The sequence below is a fragment of the Capricornis sumatraensis genome, chromosome 1 (genome assembly GCF_032405125.1).
Source record: "Capricornis sumatraensis isolate serow.1 chromosome 1, serow.2, whole genome shotgun sequence".
In the NCBI taxonomy this organism is placed as follows: Eukaryota; Metazoa; Chordata; class Mammalia; order Artiodactyla; family Bovidae; genus Capricornis; species Capricornis sumatraensis.
In genome coordinates, this window is record NC_091069.1 from 175,824,114 (window position 1) to 175,842,979 (window position 18,866).

The 18,866-nt window shown below is 45.2% G+C and overlaps 1 protein-coding gene across 1 annotated transcript in view; it reads right to left on the bottom strand.

Moving 5' to 3' along the window:
* Positions 1–1,324: 1,324 nt before the first annotated feature.
* Positions 1,325–18,866, bottom strand: part of HEG1 (heart development protein with EGF like domains 1) — an 83,526-nt gene continuing 65,984 nt past the window's right edge. Inside the window, exons 15-17 of the mRNA XM_068968502.1 lie at positions 13,782–13,869; positions 9,695–9,869; positions 1,325–6,331 (exon numbers count right to left, since the gene is read on the bottom strand). Of these exons, the coding sequence (XP_068824603.1) occupies positions 6,182–6,331; positions 9,695–9,869; positions 13,782–13,869 (413 nt within the window). The 3' untranslated portion in view covers positions 1,325–6,181. The remainder of the gene's footprint in view (positions 6,332–9,694; positions 9,870–13,781; positions 13,870–18,866) is intronic.

Below are 18,866 nucleotides of genomic sequence, written 5' to 3' on the forward strand. Positions count from 1 at the left end.
ATCACCATCTGGAAAAAAACATCCAGGAAACTATTAGGGAGGGTCTCGCACCAGCCTGTTGAGCCTAGGCCTTCTGGTGATGCTGTAAGTTTTTATGAGGTCTATAAATATCTACCTGCATTTCTTTTTCCTGGCATCTCTCTTGTATCTAACCTGAAGTTCATGTTTGTTTTGTCAGATGGCTTCAGGCCAACACCTTCCAGTTATGAGGGTTTAAAAGTTGTCCTGGCTGATCAATATCAAGGCAGGAGGACTCTGGCTTATATAATCTCTATATCGTGCCCCTTACCTTTCATTGCTTCCTAAACAATTGGAAAATGAGCGTGCCCTGCTGGAGTCATTCAAGTCTAAGGGTGTAAAAATATTTTCTAGATTATTACTTACTGGCAAATCAAGTCCTGAGGTGAAGGTTCAACATGGCCACGTCAGAGGTATAGGCAGGACAAGCACTCAGGCTAGCATGTGGGTGGACAGCACCTAAGGACTTCCCAGGGGAGAGCGGGTGTGGCCATGCCGTGATGTTTACAGTCTGGCTGAGCTGGCTCGGAACGTGAACAGGGTCAGTTAGCAGATTCTGCCAAGGTCTCATGGGGGATTAAATGATGGGACAGAAAGCAGTGTGCTCATTCCATTTAGGGATGTTTGGTGGGCTGCAACCCTGATCTAATCTGCCAAAAGGTCACCTTCATGTTCCAAGCTGCTATTACTGGCGTCTCCTAATGCCAAGGTTACTGTCACAAAGCATCTGAAAGGCTCATCCATCCCTGTCATGAAAGGCCCTCAATAAGTAATTAACGAACGAACAATCAGCCAAGCTGCCACGCTCATTGGCCATGTAAATATGAGGCCCACATCTCATCATCTTCAAGCTCCAGCGTCTCCCCACCATAGAGCACAGATATGCTTACTTTACCTTCTCCTCTGAACCCTGCAGAGTGGGCACCCGGCGGCGGGAGGCATTCAGGAGGAAATGTTCTGAGTCCGAAGACTGGTTACCAACTCTCCAACACATGGAAAGAACAGCAAACAAAAGCAGGTGTTATGCCTGAAGTAGGCTTCTCATCCTTTAGGTCAATCCATCTGCCCATCCATCCATCATCAAGAGCATATTTCCTCACCCACAGCACCGAGCACACAGAAATGACTCAGCCCCTGCTCTGCCACAGTAGAGTTCATGGTGTAGCTCCATCGTTTAAATGATGCCCTCATGAAAACGAACCTGTTGTACTCTGAGGTGGTGTGTTTGTTATCACCAGAAAAACACAGTGAAAATGATATTGATTTTATTGCATTATTTTACTGACTAGAACGCCAGACTTAATAGTGGGTATAAGTATAAAAATAATCAAATTCTTACAAATAATATTTTGCTGCTACAGTACTGAATAATTAGTGAAGGTTGTAATTAAAATACAACTTTAAATAACATTCTTATAATGGATTTAACACAATCAACCAGGGGCTAAGGTTTAAAGGTCTGCAAAGAGAAATTTGGAACAATGTGAAAACTCAAAAAGTTAATTTTCCAGCTACAGGCTTCATTTAACCAAAAACCCAACAACACAAACATTAACAAAACTCACAGCAACCCCTGATGAGAGGTCTTTTAAGAAACAGGCAAAATAATATAGAAACTTGGGTTAGTTTCCCAGGTAGACTGGTTCCATCCCATCCCTGTCTAGTCCCATCCTTCCTACCCAAAAACTCTGCACCTGAAATGCACTATTATGTATCCAAGAGAGAAAAAAGAAAAGATAAAGCCAGAACCTAACATACAATTTCTTTTAAATGTGCTCTTTACAACGCCTAGAATTCAGAGCCAGTATAAGATATGTCTCTTTTTAGACCTCAATTGTCCCCTTGAGTTGCACAGGGTTTTCTGTGAGCACTTTAAATCAAATAGGATGGATTATAACACGCTTAAAGATACTTTAGCACAACAAATTAACTGACATTTAATACTTTAATCTTTCTAGTAGTTTAAGCAATTCCTTTCTCTGGGGATTCAAGAAAAGAAAAAAGAGTACATACTCAACAGCTAACTCTACAAAACTGTATCTGTTTCCAAGAATGCACACGAGAACCTCTGAATGACGCTTTGTCAAGAAGGAAGGAATGGAATGTCCCTTCTAATCCCCACAAAAGTTTCACACTTTCCACAGAGAGAAAAGACTCTCTGATATTACGGGTGGTGTTCAATAAGACACAAAATACTGAGATACTGGACTTTGCATTCTTCCTCTCTAAAGAAGTGCTCTAGTTTTGAAAGCAGTGTATCTTAGAACCATGGGTCAAAACCCTAATTTGGGGTGTATTTCACTTCACTTTTTTTCCTTCAACTAAACTAAGCCAGGAACAGTTGGCCTGAACACCACTCCCGCTTCTGCCAGCAGCATTCACAGTTAGAGAACCGGACGCCCCGACAGTGGGCAGGATGGCTTAACGGAGGCTCCAAAACGTCACATGCGAGGACTGGCCCTGGTGTGTCTACTCTGGGAACTTTTATATCTGAATGAACATCACCCTTCAAAGACGTTTTCATGGGCAGCCGTCCCATCTTAACTTTGCAAAGATGCTGCCCTCTCATTTGGGCCAACATTAAGAACGACCTCTTCAAGAACTTAACAGTTACATCTTAGTTCTTGACCTCAAATGCTGATAAACCAGCTTGATGACATTCTCCACTCAGCAATTTTGGCTCTAAATGACTTAGCTACTTCTGAAAACAAACTTTTGTCAAAGGAGGAAGATTTGTCAGCATCTAAGACATTCAACTGAATACGTTCCAGACTCTGATAATATTCACAAAAACATGCTTCCAATATGTGGGAAACACAGCCTCACCACAGGAACAGGGCAAGGCAGCACTCAGAAGGATGACTAAGTCTGGCCACATCTGTCAAAAACCCAGGTCATCACCATACACTTCCTTCATCCAAAGCCACGTACCAATATGCTCCTTGCTAATAAGCATGAGCCAGCCACTATTAACAATGACCACAAGCATCCAAGCAATACATGTAAGGACCTGAAAGGACTTTTCAACATTTTGTTTTTGCACTTTATGACATTAGTTTAGCTACTGCTTAACAATATTAAACACAACTTTTAAGCCCATTCTCTCAAGCTCTCTTTGATACTGTATGGTGAGGCATCTGCCAGGGAGATGAGGCAAGAGGTACAGTGGGAAGAGGGAGCCAGGCAGAGGGTATGGGTCCTGGCTCCCTAAGCCAAGGTACTAATCCCCTCTGAAGGTTCCCATGTCCGAGAAATGGGCCCTCTTGTGCCCACCTCACAAGGGTGTGGTGAAGCCAAGTACTCTGCACAGAGCCTGGCTCTGGTGGGAACACGTGAGATGCTCATTGGGACTATTTAGGCTTTCTAAAATATCTTTAGCAAGGCTGGATCATGGCGCAAAAAATAAGACACCAGATTTCAGACCCTCTGGAGCTTCAGCAGACTCCACAGATGATGGTAGGCCCCAGAGAGCACTGCCCTGCTCTGAGAGTCACCACCCTCTGGCACGCTGCATGACACGGGGGTTCCATGCAGCCCCACACTTTCCTGAGGTCTGAGCGTCTTATGAGCAGCTTCCTCAAGTGGGGCCCCACACAGGACCATGGCATTTCTGTGAGCAGGAATCACTCCAGGTGCGTTGACTAACCTGAACCTGTGCCTGGGCTTCTGGTCACCAGGGGTGCATCCAGCCTGTCCCCTCAGTCCCAGGGCCGTTGCCCCACCAACTGTTTCTCAGCTCAGGGAGGACCTTTCTCAAAGTATTTTAACCCCAAGCAGGAATGAAGCTGGCCTCTCCCTTCCTCACGCAGGCGGGCAGCCAGCACTGGCACCCTAAGCCCCCACCCCTGCGAGCCGCCTAGGAACTGCATTTGTGATATGACCTCAGCCTTGCAGGGTGCCTCCCTTTTTCACAGTAAGAGAAAAAACAACACTCTCAATCCACTTCACATGCACAAAACCCACTCCCAGGAAACCCTCTTTGAAACTCACAGCACACTCTGTTCTGGATGTTGGGATTCTGCTTCAGAACACTCTGGGGACAGAAGGCTTCATTCGGTGAAGAGTATAGCTTCTGGACCTGGGCACAGGAGATGACCTGCCAGCTGTGATGTCAGCTGCAGGTGGTGGGCTTGTATGCCTGGGGACGGCCCCCACTGCGGCCCTGGGTCCAGGGGGCCGGCAAGGCTCTGCAGCAGGAGCCCAGAAGCAGCAGCCTCCTCGCGGCCCGGCTTGCTGGCTCAGGTGAGCTGAGGCTAGGAGCTCGAGCTCTCCAGTTAGATGAGAGCCCACGAGGCACAGAAAGGCATGTCTGGTTGCACAGATAGACGCAAGACCCAAGATCTCTAACAGGTGATGCTAAGTTAAGTTCGCACCCACTGACAAAAAGCAGGGTTCTTTCCATGTGTCTCATGAGATGAATGATCACACCTGAAGAGTAACCTGGCTGCAGTGGGGTGACGGTGACTTGAGCAAACCACGGGACTCAGGAATTTGCACTCAAAACCGTTAGGACGAGGATCACACTAGGATCAGATTCCTTCTGAAGAGATTAGAGAACCCTGAAGGAACAACCATGCCTGGGCTAGAATGGTCTCCAAAGGCTGCACCATTTCCAGAAGTGTGGGTATCACTGCACTCCAAGCTTTAGGATGGGAACAGTTATTCTACTTCTGTGTTCACTTCATCCTGAACCAGGATGTTCAAAAGAAGATGACAAAGATCATGGGTCCACAGCAGCAGGTAAAGGCGCAGCATTGGATATGCACCCCTGGCAGGACCCACGCCACAGCCTCATACAAATGCGTGGAGCCTCCTCCCCCCAGGCAGATGCTCCATTCCCTAAACAGCCAGCAGTCTTAGTTATCCAATGCTAACTTGAATTACACCCCTGTTTCAGGAGGGAACTCCGTAGTAGTTGAAAGAGTTACAAATTACTGTTTGAGAGAAAATAAGTTATTTCTTCAATGAATAAATAGCTTTGAGTGGTTGGCTGAAGCAACCAACCAACACTGAGTTTGTGGACGAGATCAGGGCTTCTAGCAAAGATGCTGCACTGGTGGGTAAGCAGACCCGTGTGTGGTTCCAGCCCAGCTCCCCTTTCTTCCTTGGGAACCGCATACCTGGCTTCCCAAAGCACTGGCATCTCAGAAAATGGACACACCTATTCAGCCCATTTCCTGAACCACATTCAGCTGCTTTTCCATTAGTGGCGAAGTACCTACCAGCTTGGACCCAACCTGCATTCAGACTTCTGCTCCACACACAGCAGCCTCGGCCTCAAGGGTAGAGGTCTGAGCCCACACCCCGTGCAGTGCCCCCAGGGCCAGCACCTTCCCCCAGGGTCCTTGCCCAGTGCCCATAGGGCTCACCGTGGGGCGGCTGGATGCCTCGAACTAGAATCAAATGAAACTTGTTTTGCTCTGATTCAGACACGAATGGTGACATGAGAAGTAACCGCAAAGGAATAATCCTAGATAAATGTGTCCCTTTGACTGAAGAAAACAAACTGGAGCTGTGTGCTCTGCCTCACAAGTTTCAGTTCCTCCATCTAGGGGTTTGTTTGGAAAACATTGCACAAGAAGACTTAGGAGCGTGTGAAAACGCTGCATGTTAACCTGCAGCAACTCCAAACACTAGTGGCATGTCCTTCAGCGTCTACTGTTCAGCACGCAGCTACCGGGCAGGGGGACAACGAAAGAGCATTCCACTGTAAATGAGTCACCGAATGGAGTCCTGTGGAAGTGTCTGAGGGGAAGAGGCCTTCTTTCTAGAGCAGTCTTGGAAAGAATCTGAAAGGAGGCCTCCCTCCCTCCTTCTGCATTTACTAAAGTGCAAACTGAGGAAAACCTGGGTTCCTGCATGGATGCCTAGTGATCAGCCCTAACTAACAGCCACTCCAGAGCTGTGGCCATGCTGCGGTCACGCGGGGACTCGACTGGATTGGCCGGTGTTCACATTCACAGTAGCAATGAAGGTGCCGGGTGAGCAGCCTGCAGTTCCACCTCCAGGGGCTCCAGCTGTCCCCTCCACTGTGCTCACGTCCCCCCCATGCCCATCCCCTTTCTGCTGGCTGCTCAGGGATGGCCCCACTAGTCCTGGGAGCAGCCCCTGGGGGGTGCTCCCCTGGTGCAGTCAGAGCAAGGGGCCCCTCTTTCTTCCGCATTTAGAAGTAGTCTCTCCTCCTGCTCTCGTCACTGATGAAAGAGGGGTTATACTGTCCGGGGAAGATGCAAGAGTGCCGTGACCCTGGGAGTCCAGTGTAGGCCGGGTAGAGTCCATTTCGTTCAAGTTCAGGATTCCTCACACTTGAGGGCTGGTAGCCAAAGAAGAAAGAAGAAAAGTCAATTTAATCTTAGGTTTAAATCTAATAGATAACAAAAAAAGAAACAACGAATGCTATATTTTGATGAATTTAAAATGGAGGCAGCTATACTTAGCATGAGAAACTCTGGGCAGGAAGCAGCAGAAGCTGGAATCAAGATTGCCGGGAGAAATATCAATAACTTCAGATATGCAGATGACACCACCCTTAGGCAGAAAGCGAAAAGGAACTAAAAAGCCTCGTGAAGAAAGTGAAAGAGATGAGTGAAAAATCTGGCTTAAAGCTCAACATTCAGAACACTAATATCACGGCATCTGGTCCCATCACTTCATGGGAAATAGATGGGGAAACAGTGGAAACAGTGTCAGACTTTATTTTTGGGGGCTCCAAAATCACTGCAGATGGTGATTGCAGCCATGAAATTAAACGATGCTTACTCCTTGGAAGGAAAGTTATGACCAACCTGGATAGCATATTCAAATAGAGACATTACTTTGCCAACAAAGGTCCGTCTAGTCAAGGCTTATGGTTTTTCCAGTGGTCATGTATGGATGTGAGAGTTGGACTGTGAAGAAAGCTGAGTGCCAAAGAATTGATGCTTTTGAACTGTGGTGTTGGAAAAGACTCTTGAGAGTCCCTTGGACTGCGAGGAGATCCAACCAGTCCATTCTAAAGGAGATCAGGCCTGGGTGTTCACTGGAAGGACTGATGCTGAAGCTGAAACTCCAGTACTTTGGCCACCTCATGCGAAGAGTTGACTCATTGGAAAAGACTCTGATGCTGGGAGGGATCGGGGGCAGGAGAAGAAGGGGACACCAGAGGATGAGATGGCTGGATGGCATCACCGATTCGACAGACATGAGTTTGAGTGAACTCTGGGAGTTGGTGATGGACAGGGAGGCCTGGCATGCTGTGATTCATGGGGTCGCAAAGAGTCAGACACGACTGAGCGACTGAACTGAACTGAACTGATACTTAGCAGAGCAAGGTCTCACCTACAAGTCAGGACCTCCCAGATCGTCTCTTTATGGAACCTGGGATCCTCTGCCCATATTTTAAGGGCAGAGTTTTAGAAACATTATACAATCAAGAGCAGCCCAGCAACCCAGACCTGGGTTAATTATTCTCTTGATTATTATCAAAAGTAATGATTATCTGATTACTATTTTGACTTTCAAAAAGGTGTTTCTCTCTGGAGCACAAAGGCTTTACTTTTTTTCTTTCTTTATTTATGGCTGTACTGGGGTCTTCGTTGCTGTGCAGGCTTCTCATTACAGCAGCTTATGTTATTGAAGAGCACAGGCTCTGGGGCACTTGGGCTTCAGGAGCTGCAGCTCCCAGGCTCTAGAGCACAATAGGCGGAACAGTTGCGGCCTGCAGGCTTAGCTGTTTCTCAGCTTGTGGGGTGCTCCCTGGTCAGGGACTGAACCCAAGTCTCCTGCACTGGCAGGTGGACTCTTTATCACTGGGCCACCAGGGAAGCCCCGGCACAATGGCTTTAGACCCTCGATGGCATTTAGTGGTGCACTGCCATCCCAGCTGAGACAGGGGCCTGGCCTTTGCAAGGTTGTCTGGCCACCCATCGGAGGGAGTTAGGACCCCAAAGCAGGAGGCAAGCTGATTCTCAGGTGTCTCTCTGATCAAATCCCAGCTTAGTGGGTCGTGACTACCTACCTAATGCCTCTGCCTCTACAGACTGCTCAGCCTACTGTCTGAAATGAAGACGGGGCTCATTTAAGTTCATGACTGCATCTCTGTAAGACAACTCTTTAGCTAATGGCCTGGGAACACGCAGCAAAGGTGGGTGTTGTGATGCTGCAGGCCCATCAGCTGCTCTGTCCTGGCACTGCTCTGAGGAGCCTCTAGAGAAGGGTGTGAGGGTCTGGGCACCCCAGGAGAGATACTTGCTTAGTTTCAGCTGCAGTTATCAGAGGAGAAGAACTTGTCTGAAAAACCAAGGGGAAAGCAAAGCCCTTACGTGGAAATAGGGCTTCCCTGGTGACTCAGATGGTAAAGAATTTGCCCACAATGCAGGAGACCCAGGGTTCAATCCCTGGGTCTGGAAGATCCCCTAGAGAAGGGAAATGGCAACCCACTCTGATATTCTTGCCTGGACAATTCCATGGACAGAGGAGCCTGCTGGGATACAGTCCATGGGGTCACAAAGAGTCGGACACAACTGAGCGACTAAACTATGTGGAGATACCAACAGGAACATTTGAACTAGATTGAGCTTCGTATCTACGGTTATCTTTCCCCTTATTTCTTCTTGTTTTTCTTCTACACCAGGTTCAAATTTTTCAGTCTGTTGAAACTACAGCTTCCATAGCATGAATCGCCTCTCCCATCCAAAGTCTAAACCCACAGGTTAATCTCTAATAGCAGCCAGAGCGGTTGTGCTTTTAACAGGATTGCCTAAAGCGATTAAGTCCTCACAAGCAAGGTTTCATTGCTTTACCTCTAACGGCTTTGCACGGCTTTGTATCACCTGATGGCTGTTTATTTTCCAGTTCAGGTATCCCTGCCTGCGTTTGCTTTATGGCTGATGCAGTGTAACACAAAAGAACTGAGCAGGCATGGGAACATGATATGGGTTATTCAATGTGGGACACAAGAAACAAGGGTTCAAGGTGGTCTCTCATCTTTCCAAACGACCCAGTGCAGGGCCAGACATAGCAAATTATTAAAAAACTATTGAATCTTCTAAATCTTTTGACAAGTGCTGGTTGAGGATGACAGTGAATTATTCTCTTTACACTTTTTCCTAGTCCCTCAGTTTACTGAACCGCATGACATAAAGCATGGCAGACAAGAGACAAAAATGAAAGGGTCAAAGACTAAATACCATTAAGTTCTTTCTCTATCTTTTAACTTCCAGTCCTGTAACTTAAAATCAAGTTCAGTGACAAGAAGTTTATTGGTACAACCTCATAAAGTACATACTGTGCTCTGTAGAAGTACTCGTCATATCTCAATGTCGAAACTAATAAATACTGTGCAGAGAGATAGTAAGTAAATTGAATATTAAATTGTATGAGTCAAAGGTATAGGCCACCATTCTCTCTTACCCTTAATAAGCTGGAGTCTTTTTACTACAAGAAAACAGAATCCCTTGGAAGTTCCCTGGTGGCCTGCTGGTTAGGACTCAGTGCTTTCACTACCAAGGCTCACATTTAATCCCTGGCCAAGAAACTAAGATTCTGCAAGTTGGAAACTAAGATCCTGCAAGTTGTGCATAGTGACCAAAAAACCAAACCAAAACAAACAGAAAAATCCCCAAACAGAAAAACAGAATCCCTTTAATTCTCCAAGGAAGTTGCAGCTGGGAGGTCACTTGGGCATGGGAATACACACCGAGTAATACACGTCCGTCATCTGGAGGAGGTTTTTGGTACTTCCATTCTCATGCATTTCAATAGCTTCTCGGCCCCATTCTTGTGAGCGAGGGTTCTTGGGGTACTCAGCATATGGGGACATCTGGAAATCCCCACTTTTGAAGATAAGTTTGCTTATGTCATTTTTATTCTTTCTGCATGGTTAAAAAAAAAATTGAAAAAAGTTCTGTGAGGAAATGATATTTGTGAAAATACCATCTAGCTTTTCAACAAGGAAGAATAGACCTAAAGATAACACTATATTCTTTTTGTAATTGCCCACTGAGAAATGTTGTTATTGTTGTTATTATTTTTAGTATTTACCTAAAAAATGCAACTGGATGTAAACAAAATATGCAAAAAGCTTCCAACCCAAATGGTCAGGTTACTGGGGGGAGAGAGGACAAAGACAGCTGCAGTGGAACAGATTTAGACTACTGGGGCACAGAGATCACTGCACTGTGGGGGTGGCCAGGGAAACAGGCATAAACTCACAAGGTGTTGGAGCTGGAAGGGCTTGATGGTTCTTTAGTCCAGGGGTTCCCAACCTGCTCCAGGAGCTCTGGGGGTGGGGCTTTGTGAAGGATATGACTTATCTTGGGGTAACAGTTTGCCTCTAGCAAAGCTGGGACTAGAATTCAGGCCTCCCAACTCCTCGGCCAGTGCTCTTCCACTTCATGAAGCTGTCAGGGGAAACAATGACAGAAACCGCCGCCTGGCCAGGCAAAATAGTAGCCATTTGAGTGAGCTACCTTACAGCAGGAGGTCCTGGTAAGGAACTCAGAACTAATGAGCTACCCAACCGGAAGAACTTGGGAGAGGCCAAAAGGAGAGAGGAGACCCCAGTCCATATGCCCTACCGACCTCCCAGAATCCTCCTTGCTGGAGTCCATCTTGGTTGAGTCATGCGTGCACCACCAGGAAGGACACTGAGTCAGAATGATTGGCCAGAGACAACCTGGAAACTAACCCCCTCCCCATAAAACCTGAGACTGCGAGCCACATGGTAAAGCAGTTCTCCTGGGCTCCCTTACCCTGCCCTTCCCTGCCCGAGCACCCCTTGCTTTATCAGCACGTGTGTCTCCTCAGACAGTTCATTTGCACATGTTAGCAAGAGCCCACTCTCAGGCCCTGGAAGGGGTCTCCCTTCCTACAATACAGCTACTTCACAAACCATGAAAACAGTATGTTGTGTTGGCAGAAATGCCCACCCATGTATATATCCATATAAATCCTCATGTCAGCAGGGCAGGGAAACCCTAGCACAAGTTCCTTACCATTGAGAGTCCTCTGACTGCAAACTGTTGGAGGATGTATTATTCACCTTCTGTAATGGGCCTCAGATCAGACAGTAAGATAACCTGGTAAGTTTCCTCCCTGCACCTCACTTTGCTGTAAATGAACTTTCTAGGGAAGACACCACATCATTCAGAATCTTAAAATGTCCAGCATGGGCCTTAGGTGCTGTCTCTTTTTACAAGCTGAGAACAGATCTGCCTTTGTGCTGCTCCCTGTGGGGTGGAGCATCCGGTCTCAAACAATGCCTCAGTGCTTCACAACGACCTTCTCCCAGGGACCAACCGTCACAAACTCTCTTTCCCCAGATGGCTGTATTACCTGACAGGGCACTTAGCAGACAGGCGGCTTCTGTGGCCTGCAGAACTCAAGGTCTGTCTCTCTAGCTCCTAGTCTCATACCCAGAACTTTATTTCTACTCGTGCGGTTTCTCTTGGATGCTCTGACGGCAACTTTGTAAACGCCAGGTCAAGACTGAAGCCTGCGTCCCTGGATGGGAGCAGTGGGCCCTCTGCAGCCTTCCTAGAGACAAAGATTATCTTAAAATGCCCTTCGGGTCAATGGTCAAAAAGATGATTTGCTACTTTTGTAGGTCCCCTCCATCAGACATGTCAGGGTAATTCCTGCCATTTATTACCATCTAAACCAAAGATCTGAGTTTTCCTTTAACTGAATAATCACAGAGAAAGGAACTGACTCCTTTTTCTTCCTTTTCTATTCAAAGCCCAGTCCCACTGCTATCCAGGAAGCCTAGAGCCAAGCTCACTACTGTCTGCTTATCTACATGCCTGCCACTTCTCCACTGCCAAATATTCAGGCAACCCCTTTCATCTTCGTTTGCTTCTTAATTTTCCCACTTAAAGTGTAAAAGTCAATGGCTGTTGGTATACTCAGGGTTATGCAGCCATCAGCTGTGCAATTTTAGAACAATTTCATCACCCCAGAAATAAACCCTACACTCTTAACCCATTCCTCCCCAATTCTTCCCTTCCCCATCCAGCCCTGGGCAACTGCCAGTCTACTTTGTCTCCCTTTGATTTGCCTATTCTGGACATTCAAATGAATGGAATCATACAGGTGTGGTCTTTCGTGACTGGCTTAATGCACATAGCATACTGTTTTCAAGGTTTATCCATGTTATAGTGTGACGCAGTGTTTCATTCCTTTTTATGGCAAATAACACCCCAATGTATGGATATATCATGTTTTGTTTATCTATCCATCAGCTGATAGATACTGGGTTACTTTCACCTTTTGGCTATCATGAACAACTCTACTATGAAAACTTATGTACGTGTTTCTGTGTGAATACCTGTTTTTATTTCTTTTGATACAGGAGTGGAAATGCTGGGTCAAACGACAACTCTGCTTGACATTCTGAGGAACTGCGACTTTTTCAAAGTGGCTACACCACTCTACGTTTTCACCAGCAGTGTATGAGTGTTCTACTTTCCCCACATTCTCACCAACACTTATTATTTTCTGGTTTCTGTTTGTTTTAGTAACCATCTTAATGTTTGTGAAGTGGTATCTGATGCCGTCGGCTTTGATTGCATTTCCCTGCTAAAGACATTGAGCATGCTTCCATAGGTTTATTGGGTATTTGCATATCTTCTTTACAGAAATGACAATTCAAGTTCTCTGCCCAATTTCAACTGAGTTACCTTTGATAGGGACAGAGCAAAGGAACAAAATAGGTGATTAAATAGTTAATCCCACTGAGGGATCATAAGTAAAGAAAAAAGTATGGGAGACCCCCTATAAGTTAATGGTCACTCTAGAAAGCAGGTTTGCTTAACCACAAAACCAAGCTGCCTTGCTTTGAAACAAAACCACGCCACACAAGCCCAAGACAAGCCCCCAAACAATAAAACAATGGTAAGACAAGACCCACATCCTGCCCAGTAAGGTCAGTAAGTTAATGATTCCCAAGACGTGTTCCCCTGTGCACACTAAAAACAAAACTACAGGGAAAAGAAAACATTATGCTCAAACCTGAGACGGTTTACCGTCTTTAGCAGAGGTCACCACCCTTCTGCTAATTTAAACAGTGCCGTGATAGTCCTGGCTTGATCAAGCAGGACTCCCGCATGACAGGGAGAAGGAGCTGATGACGGAACCCTGACATCTGCTCAACAATGGCTGTCTCCCCTGCCCCATTCTTCCTTTGATTATAGAACTATGGCCCACTAAGTTCTTAGTGCAGCACCCTCCTGCCCACCTGCTTGTAAACCTCAAAAGCATCCTATTCTCATAAAGGACTTTTCATCCGTCACTTTGCTGAATTCTTTCTGCACCAAGACAGAAGAACCTACACGCTACCAAGTCCCAAAATGTGTTCTGTGGCTTCACCTTTTTATTACCCACTTGTAAGGATTCCTTATATATTCTAGATACAAGTCTTTTATTAGGCATATGATTTGCAAATACTTTCTCCCCTTCTGTATGTTGTCTTTTTTCACTTTCTTAATAGTGTTCTTTGAAGCGAAGAAGTTTTAATTTTAATGAAGTCCAATCCCTTTTCTTCTGTTGCTTGTGCTTTTGAATATTCTTTTTTTTTTTTTTTTTTAGTGAAAATCCCATTTGCTGTCCTTTTCTTTCCCCAGTGGCAATATCTATCATGAGTTTCCCTTTTCCCTTTTTTTAATGGTTCAGTCACACAATAGGATTTAATACTGTAAGCCACCCCACACATTCTTTTAAAAGGGTAAAAAATCGACCCTGGCTTAGCACAGGCAAACAGAATTAGACTGTGGACCCTTGGCACTCACCTGCAACAGGTAACAATCAGTGCGATGCCCAGGATGAGTAGAAGCCCACCTCCTGCAGCCGCGATCACCACAGTGATAAGCTGATAGGCTAAACAGGTTTAAAAAGGAAAAAAGTGGATTGGGAGCAGACAAAGAACGAACAAAGAAATGCCCCAAATGGTCCCGTTCCCCAGCCCACAGCTACCCCATGCCTCAGCTGGTGACCACTTTTCATTTTCTGGGCCCCCAGCAAAAGCTACTTGGGCCAGTTCTGCATTTTCTCCATCAAAGAGGGAGGGGAATGAGCCAACCCAAAATATGTCTCTTTGGTATATTTATTATTTTGAGCTGATATTTTTGAGAAACTGCAGCATTGGAGAAGGTCTAAAAACTGAGTATTAATAGTTACCCTTTTGTAAGGGAAATGTACATTAGAAAGAGACTTGTACCAGGAAGAAAGCTAGTATCAGAGAGAACTTTTTCACCTGACTTATCTGCTTGGCACACAACCTTTGTTTCCCAAACATTTCCTCTTCTCACTTTCCTACAAACTGCACTTTCCCCTTTGAAACCCTAGACACCTGGCCTTTTCTTCAGCTCAGGAGGGTATGTGAGCCTCAATCATCTGGCTGCCTTTTGAGTCTCACATCTTTGCGGGGTCCCCGTGTGTATTCACAGAATTAAAATAGTTTTTTCTCCTGTTACTCTGGCTTTTAATGGGGGTAGGGATGTCTTAGCCAAGAATCTGGAAGGGTAGAGGGAAAATGACTTTTCCTCCCCCATACTATTTGGAGAAGAGTTCCCCATTCTTAGCCCCTCCTAGAACAGGGGCTCCCAGATTCTACCTGAAGACCAGCCTAATGGCACTGTTACCAATTCATGGTCAGATGAGAAAAATAAGAGATGCATGCATGTATTTTTCAAAACCTAAACTTGTTTTTTTTCTTAGTTTTAATACTTTCTAAAATTTGGTCCTTCTTACTTTTTTCCCTCACTTAATATAGATGCATTTTTAAATGTGTAAATTATGCCTCCAGTAAAGCTGGTTTTTAAAAAGTAATTGGGAGAAAAAGATAATATTTTCTTGGTTACTTCCCATTCTTTGGAGTTTTTTGAAATTTTTGAATTTACGGTGATATAAAAATTTTTAAATACAGTTTTAGGTTCTTACTTGGTAAAATTAAAAGAAGGCAACCACAATTTTATAAGCATCACTGCATAACCTTGGATAGGAATTGGATAGTCTCAACACACACATACACATTGAATTTAATTATCAGAAATTAGCAGTCATATAAACAAGCACTTATCATGTATAATAAACAATATAAATTTTAATTAATTGATTTCATACCTGTGTATTTCTGGGAAAATCATATTTTCAATATAATCTATTAAATATTCAGGTTATTTTTTGCTTTGGAAATAATGATTATAATTGTGCTTTCAGGCTGTAAGGTCCAGTATGAAAAAAAAAGAGCCAATAACTGGATTTTCTATAGAAAATTAGGATGAAACCATGCTCTCTAGGTATTTAGGTAAAGTCAAAGGATAATGCATAGAGGCGACAATGGGCAGATAGTGAGAGAGGAGCAAATACAAGAGCAATACAAAGACCCCCAACCATTCACCTGTCTTTTCTTGAAATAACTAGCACAGAAACCTTGATTACTATGAAAAATCATCAGTATTAAGATACCCAGGAAACAAAGTCAAACCAAGAAATGAGTTAATTCTCTCCCTCACCTCCTGACACATGTGGTCAAGCTTCATTTTTTAAAAGTGAGGACAAAAGACAAACCTCATGCATGTGTCGGCTTCTCTTTATCTCCACCAACACAACCTAGGCCCCCGCTTACCCTTGACCAGACAAATGTAATGTAAGCACCTCCCAACTCATCTTTCTGTGCCCAGGGTTGCCCACTCAATTGAAAAACCAAACCTAAGCACACTACTTCCCTGCTTCGAGACACCTTGAGTGGCACCCTCTGCTCCCAAGCAGAGACCCAAGTCTAGTTCCTGCTCTGCTTATCCCTCCACACCAAGTCCATGCTTTCTCACTTCCAGCAAAACAAGCACGCATTTGTCTTGGAAGTGACCCCTGCAAGTGGCTGCGATTGTGGCAGGCTCCCCTTTGAAACAAGCACCCTAAAAGCCCCCTTGGTGTCTGAAAAGAGACAAAGACAGTGGAGACCAGTGCTTCCCAAACCATCCATGGTCAAGGGCCAGTTTTTTTGGCTTGTGCTTTTGGACATTATTTTTAAATGAAGAAAATAAAGTCTCATTTGTTCTTTTGTCTTTTCCCCTGGGCACCGGCTCTCATGAATTTCTCTCTCTCCTTTTTATTTTTAAAGAGTCTACTGCAGACCAATACTAAAATACAACGAGGCTATTCACTTTACTCATGTAAAGGATTCTAAGTGCTTACTTATTGTTTCTGTACCATCTTGTAACTGTCTTGTCTCCATTCACAGCCCCCTCCGCCACTTTGAGGGGCGCTGTGTTATGAGGTGGTTCTATATGACTTCAGGTCCCCTTGATTGTGACAAAAATGAAGTTGTTTTTAAGAATGAAGCTATTGGGGGAGCTCCCTGGAGGTCCAGTGGTTAGCACTCTGTGCTCTGATTGCCAGGGCCCAAGTTCAATCCCTGGTCGGGGAACTAAGACCCTGCGAGGCATGTGCATGCCAAAACAAAACAACAAAAGAAATTACTGTTTTGCTATAAAAGTGAAAACATGTTTCAGGATGTCATCACCCACATCTACGGCTGCCCACAGCTATCAATAGGAGCCTATGAAGAAGCACCATGAGTGAGGGAACACACAGATTCTATACACTCAGGAGTTTGTGAGGCCTCTCTAAGAGCATCCAGTCTGGAGAAGGCTATCCTTTGCTGATCTAAACAGCTTTCTGAAGACCTTGGGACACCAGTTCCTCCCACCTCCCAAGGTAAAGGAGACTCTTCTACCAGCAGTGCTGGAAGTCGTGCAGCAGTTTAGTCCCATGAAGATCATCTTGCTTGCCAACCCAAGTGTTTTGGTTCCCTAGAAACCTGCTCTGGAAACAAGACCTCTGGCTTTTGTGCTGACAACTGGAGATCAGCTGAACCGTCTCTCCTGAGAACCAACTTGTTGAAAGGAAACCTCAGTTAAGTTTAGACTTTATTCCTTTCATCTGTCCTTTCCTGGAACAACAGTGTAATTAATAAATATGTCATTAGTTTGGACTGTTATCTCCTTATCGACTTACTAAGAAACATTATCCCGTATGCTATAGGCCAGTGCTTCTCCAACTTTTCCTGTCCATCTGAATCACCCAGTTCAGTTCAGTTCAGTCGCTCAGTTGTGTCCGACTCTGCAACCCCATGAATCGCAGCACGCCAGGCCTCCCTGTCCATCACCAACTCCCGGAGTTCACTCAAACTCACGTCCATTGAGTCAGTGATGCCATCCAGCCATCTCATCCTCTGTCGTCCCCTTCTCCTACTGCCCCCAATCCCTCCCAGCATCAGTCTTTTCCAATGAGGATATGTTAAATCTCAGATGCCTGGTCCCCACCCCCAAGAGATTTGATTCAGCAGGTCTGGGCAAGGTCCAAGAAGTTGTATCTCTGGTAAGCTTCTGGGGGATGGAAATGCTATCAACCTGCAGGCCAGACCTTGGGTGGCACTGGCTTAAATTATGCAGGAGAGGAAAGAACACAGGACTGAAAGCCAGAAGACCTCTGTGCATGTGAGCTCAGAGAAAGCGTCTGGGAGGGAACTCACAAAAATGTTCAGACATCAGTGCCACCTCGGGTACTGATGGACTGGTACTTTCTTCATGTTTTTCTGCCTCCCAAACTTTATTCATGTCTTTCTATATACATAGAGACACACACAACCTTCTCTAAATCCAGAAATTAAATGTGTGTATGTGTACCTATATAATTTACTTCATACACATACATTTTTTAAAAGTCATTTGATGTTCTCTGGCAGCTATTTCACTGGAAGCTTGTAATAAGCTTGTAGATAATGTAGTCACAGATCTTTCTTCTCACGTTGCTGTTGTTCGGTCGCTAAGTCATGTCCAATGCTTTGTGACCCCGAGGACTGCGGCACGCCAGGCTTCCCTGTCCTCCACCCACTATCTCCCAGAGCTTGCTCAAGTTCATGTCTATTGAGTTGGTGACGTTATCCAGCCATCTCATCCTTTGCTGCCCTCTTCTCTTTTTGCCTTCAATTCTTCCCAGCATCAGGGTCTTTTCTACTGAGTCAGCTTTTCACATCAGGTAGCCAAAATATTGGTGCTTCAGCTCCAGCAACAGTCCTTCCAATTAATATTTAGGGTTGGTTTCCTTTAGGATTGACTAGTTTCATCTCCTTGCTGTCCAAGGAACTCTCAAGAATCTTCTCTAGTACTTTTTTCTCATACCTGCAGTCAAGTCAGCTCAGGAACTGCAACTGATCTTTCACGTTTAAGGACTGATTTAGATTTACGATGAGATCACACAATGATTACAGTGCATGGGATTTATATCAACGCCTACTATAATGTTCACTAATCCTGTAGGTTTCCTGAATGTTCAGGTGAGAGTGAAGGTCATGGGTGTTGTCTTAGGGTGGTCTGTTCTATCCTTCCTCCTTTGAAGAGATCCTGCAGAATGATGATCCTGGAATTCTTTGTTTTCCTTTGTCTTCCACATTTGTTGACATTTCTTTATTCTTCTTGTGGTTTGATCATCAGTTCAGTCCAGTTCAGTCGCTCAGTTGTGTCCGACTCTTTGTGACCCCATGAATCACAGCACACCAGGCCTCCCTGTCCATCACCAACTCCCGGAGTTCACTCAGACTCACGTTCACCAAGTCAGTGATGCCATCCAGCCATCTCATACTCTGTCGTCCCCTTCTCCTCCTGCCCCCAATCCCTCCCAGCATCAGAGTCTTTTCCAATGGGTCAACTCTTCGCATGAGGTGGCCAAAGTACTGGAGGTTCAGCTTTAGCATCATTCCTTCCAAAGAAATCCCAGGGTTGATCTCCTTCAGAATGGACTGGTTGGATCTCCTTGCAGTCCAAGGGACTCTCAAGAGTCTTCTCCAACACCACAGTTCAAAAGCATCAATT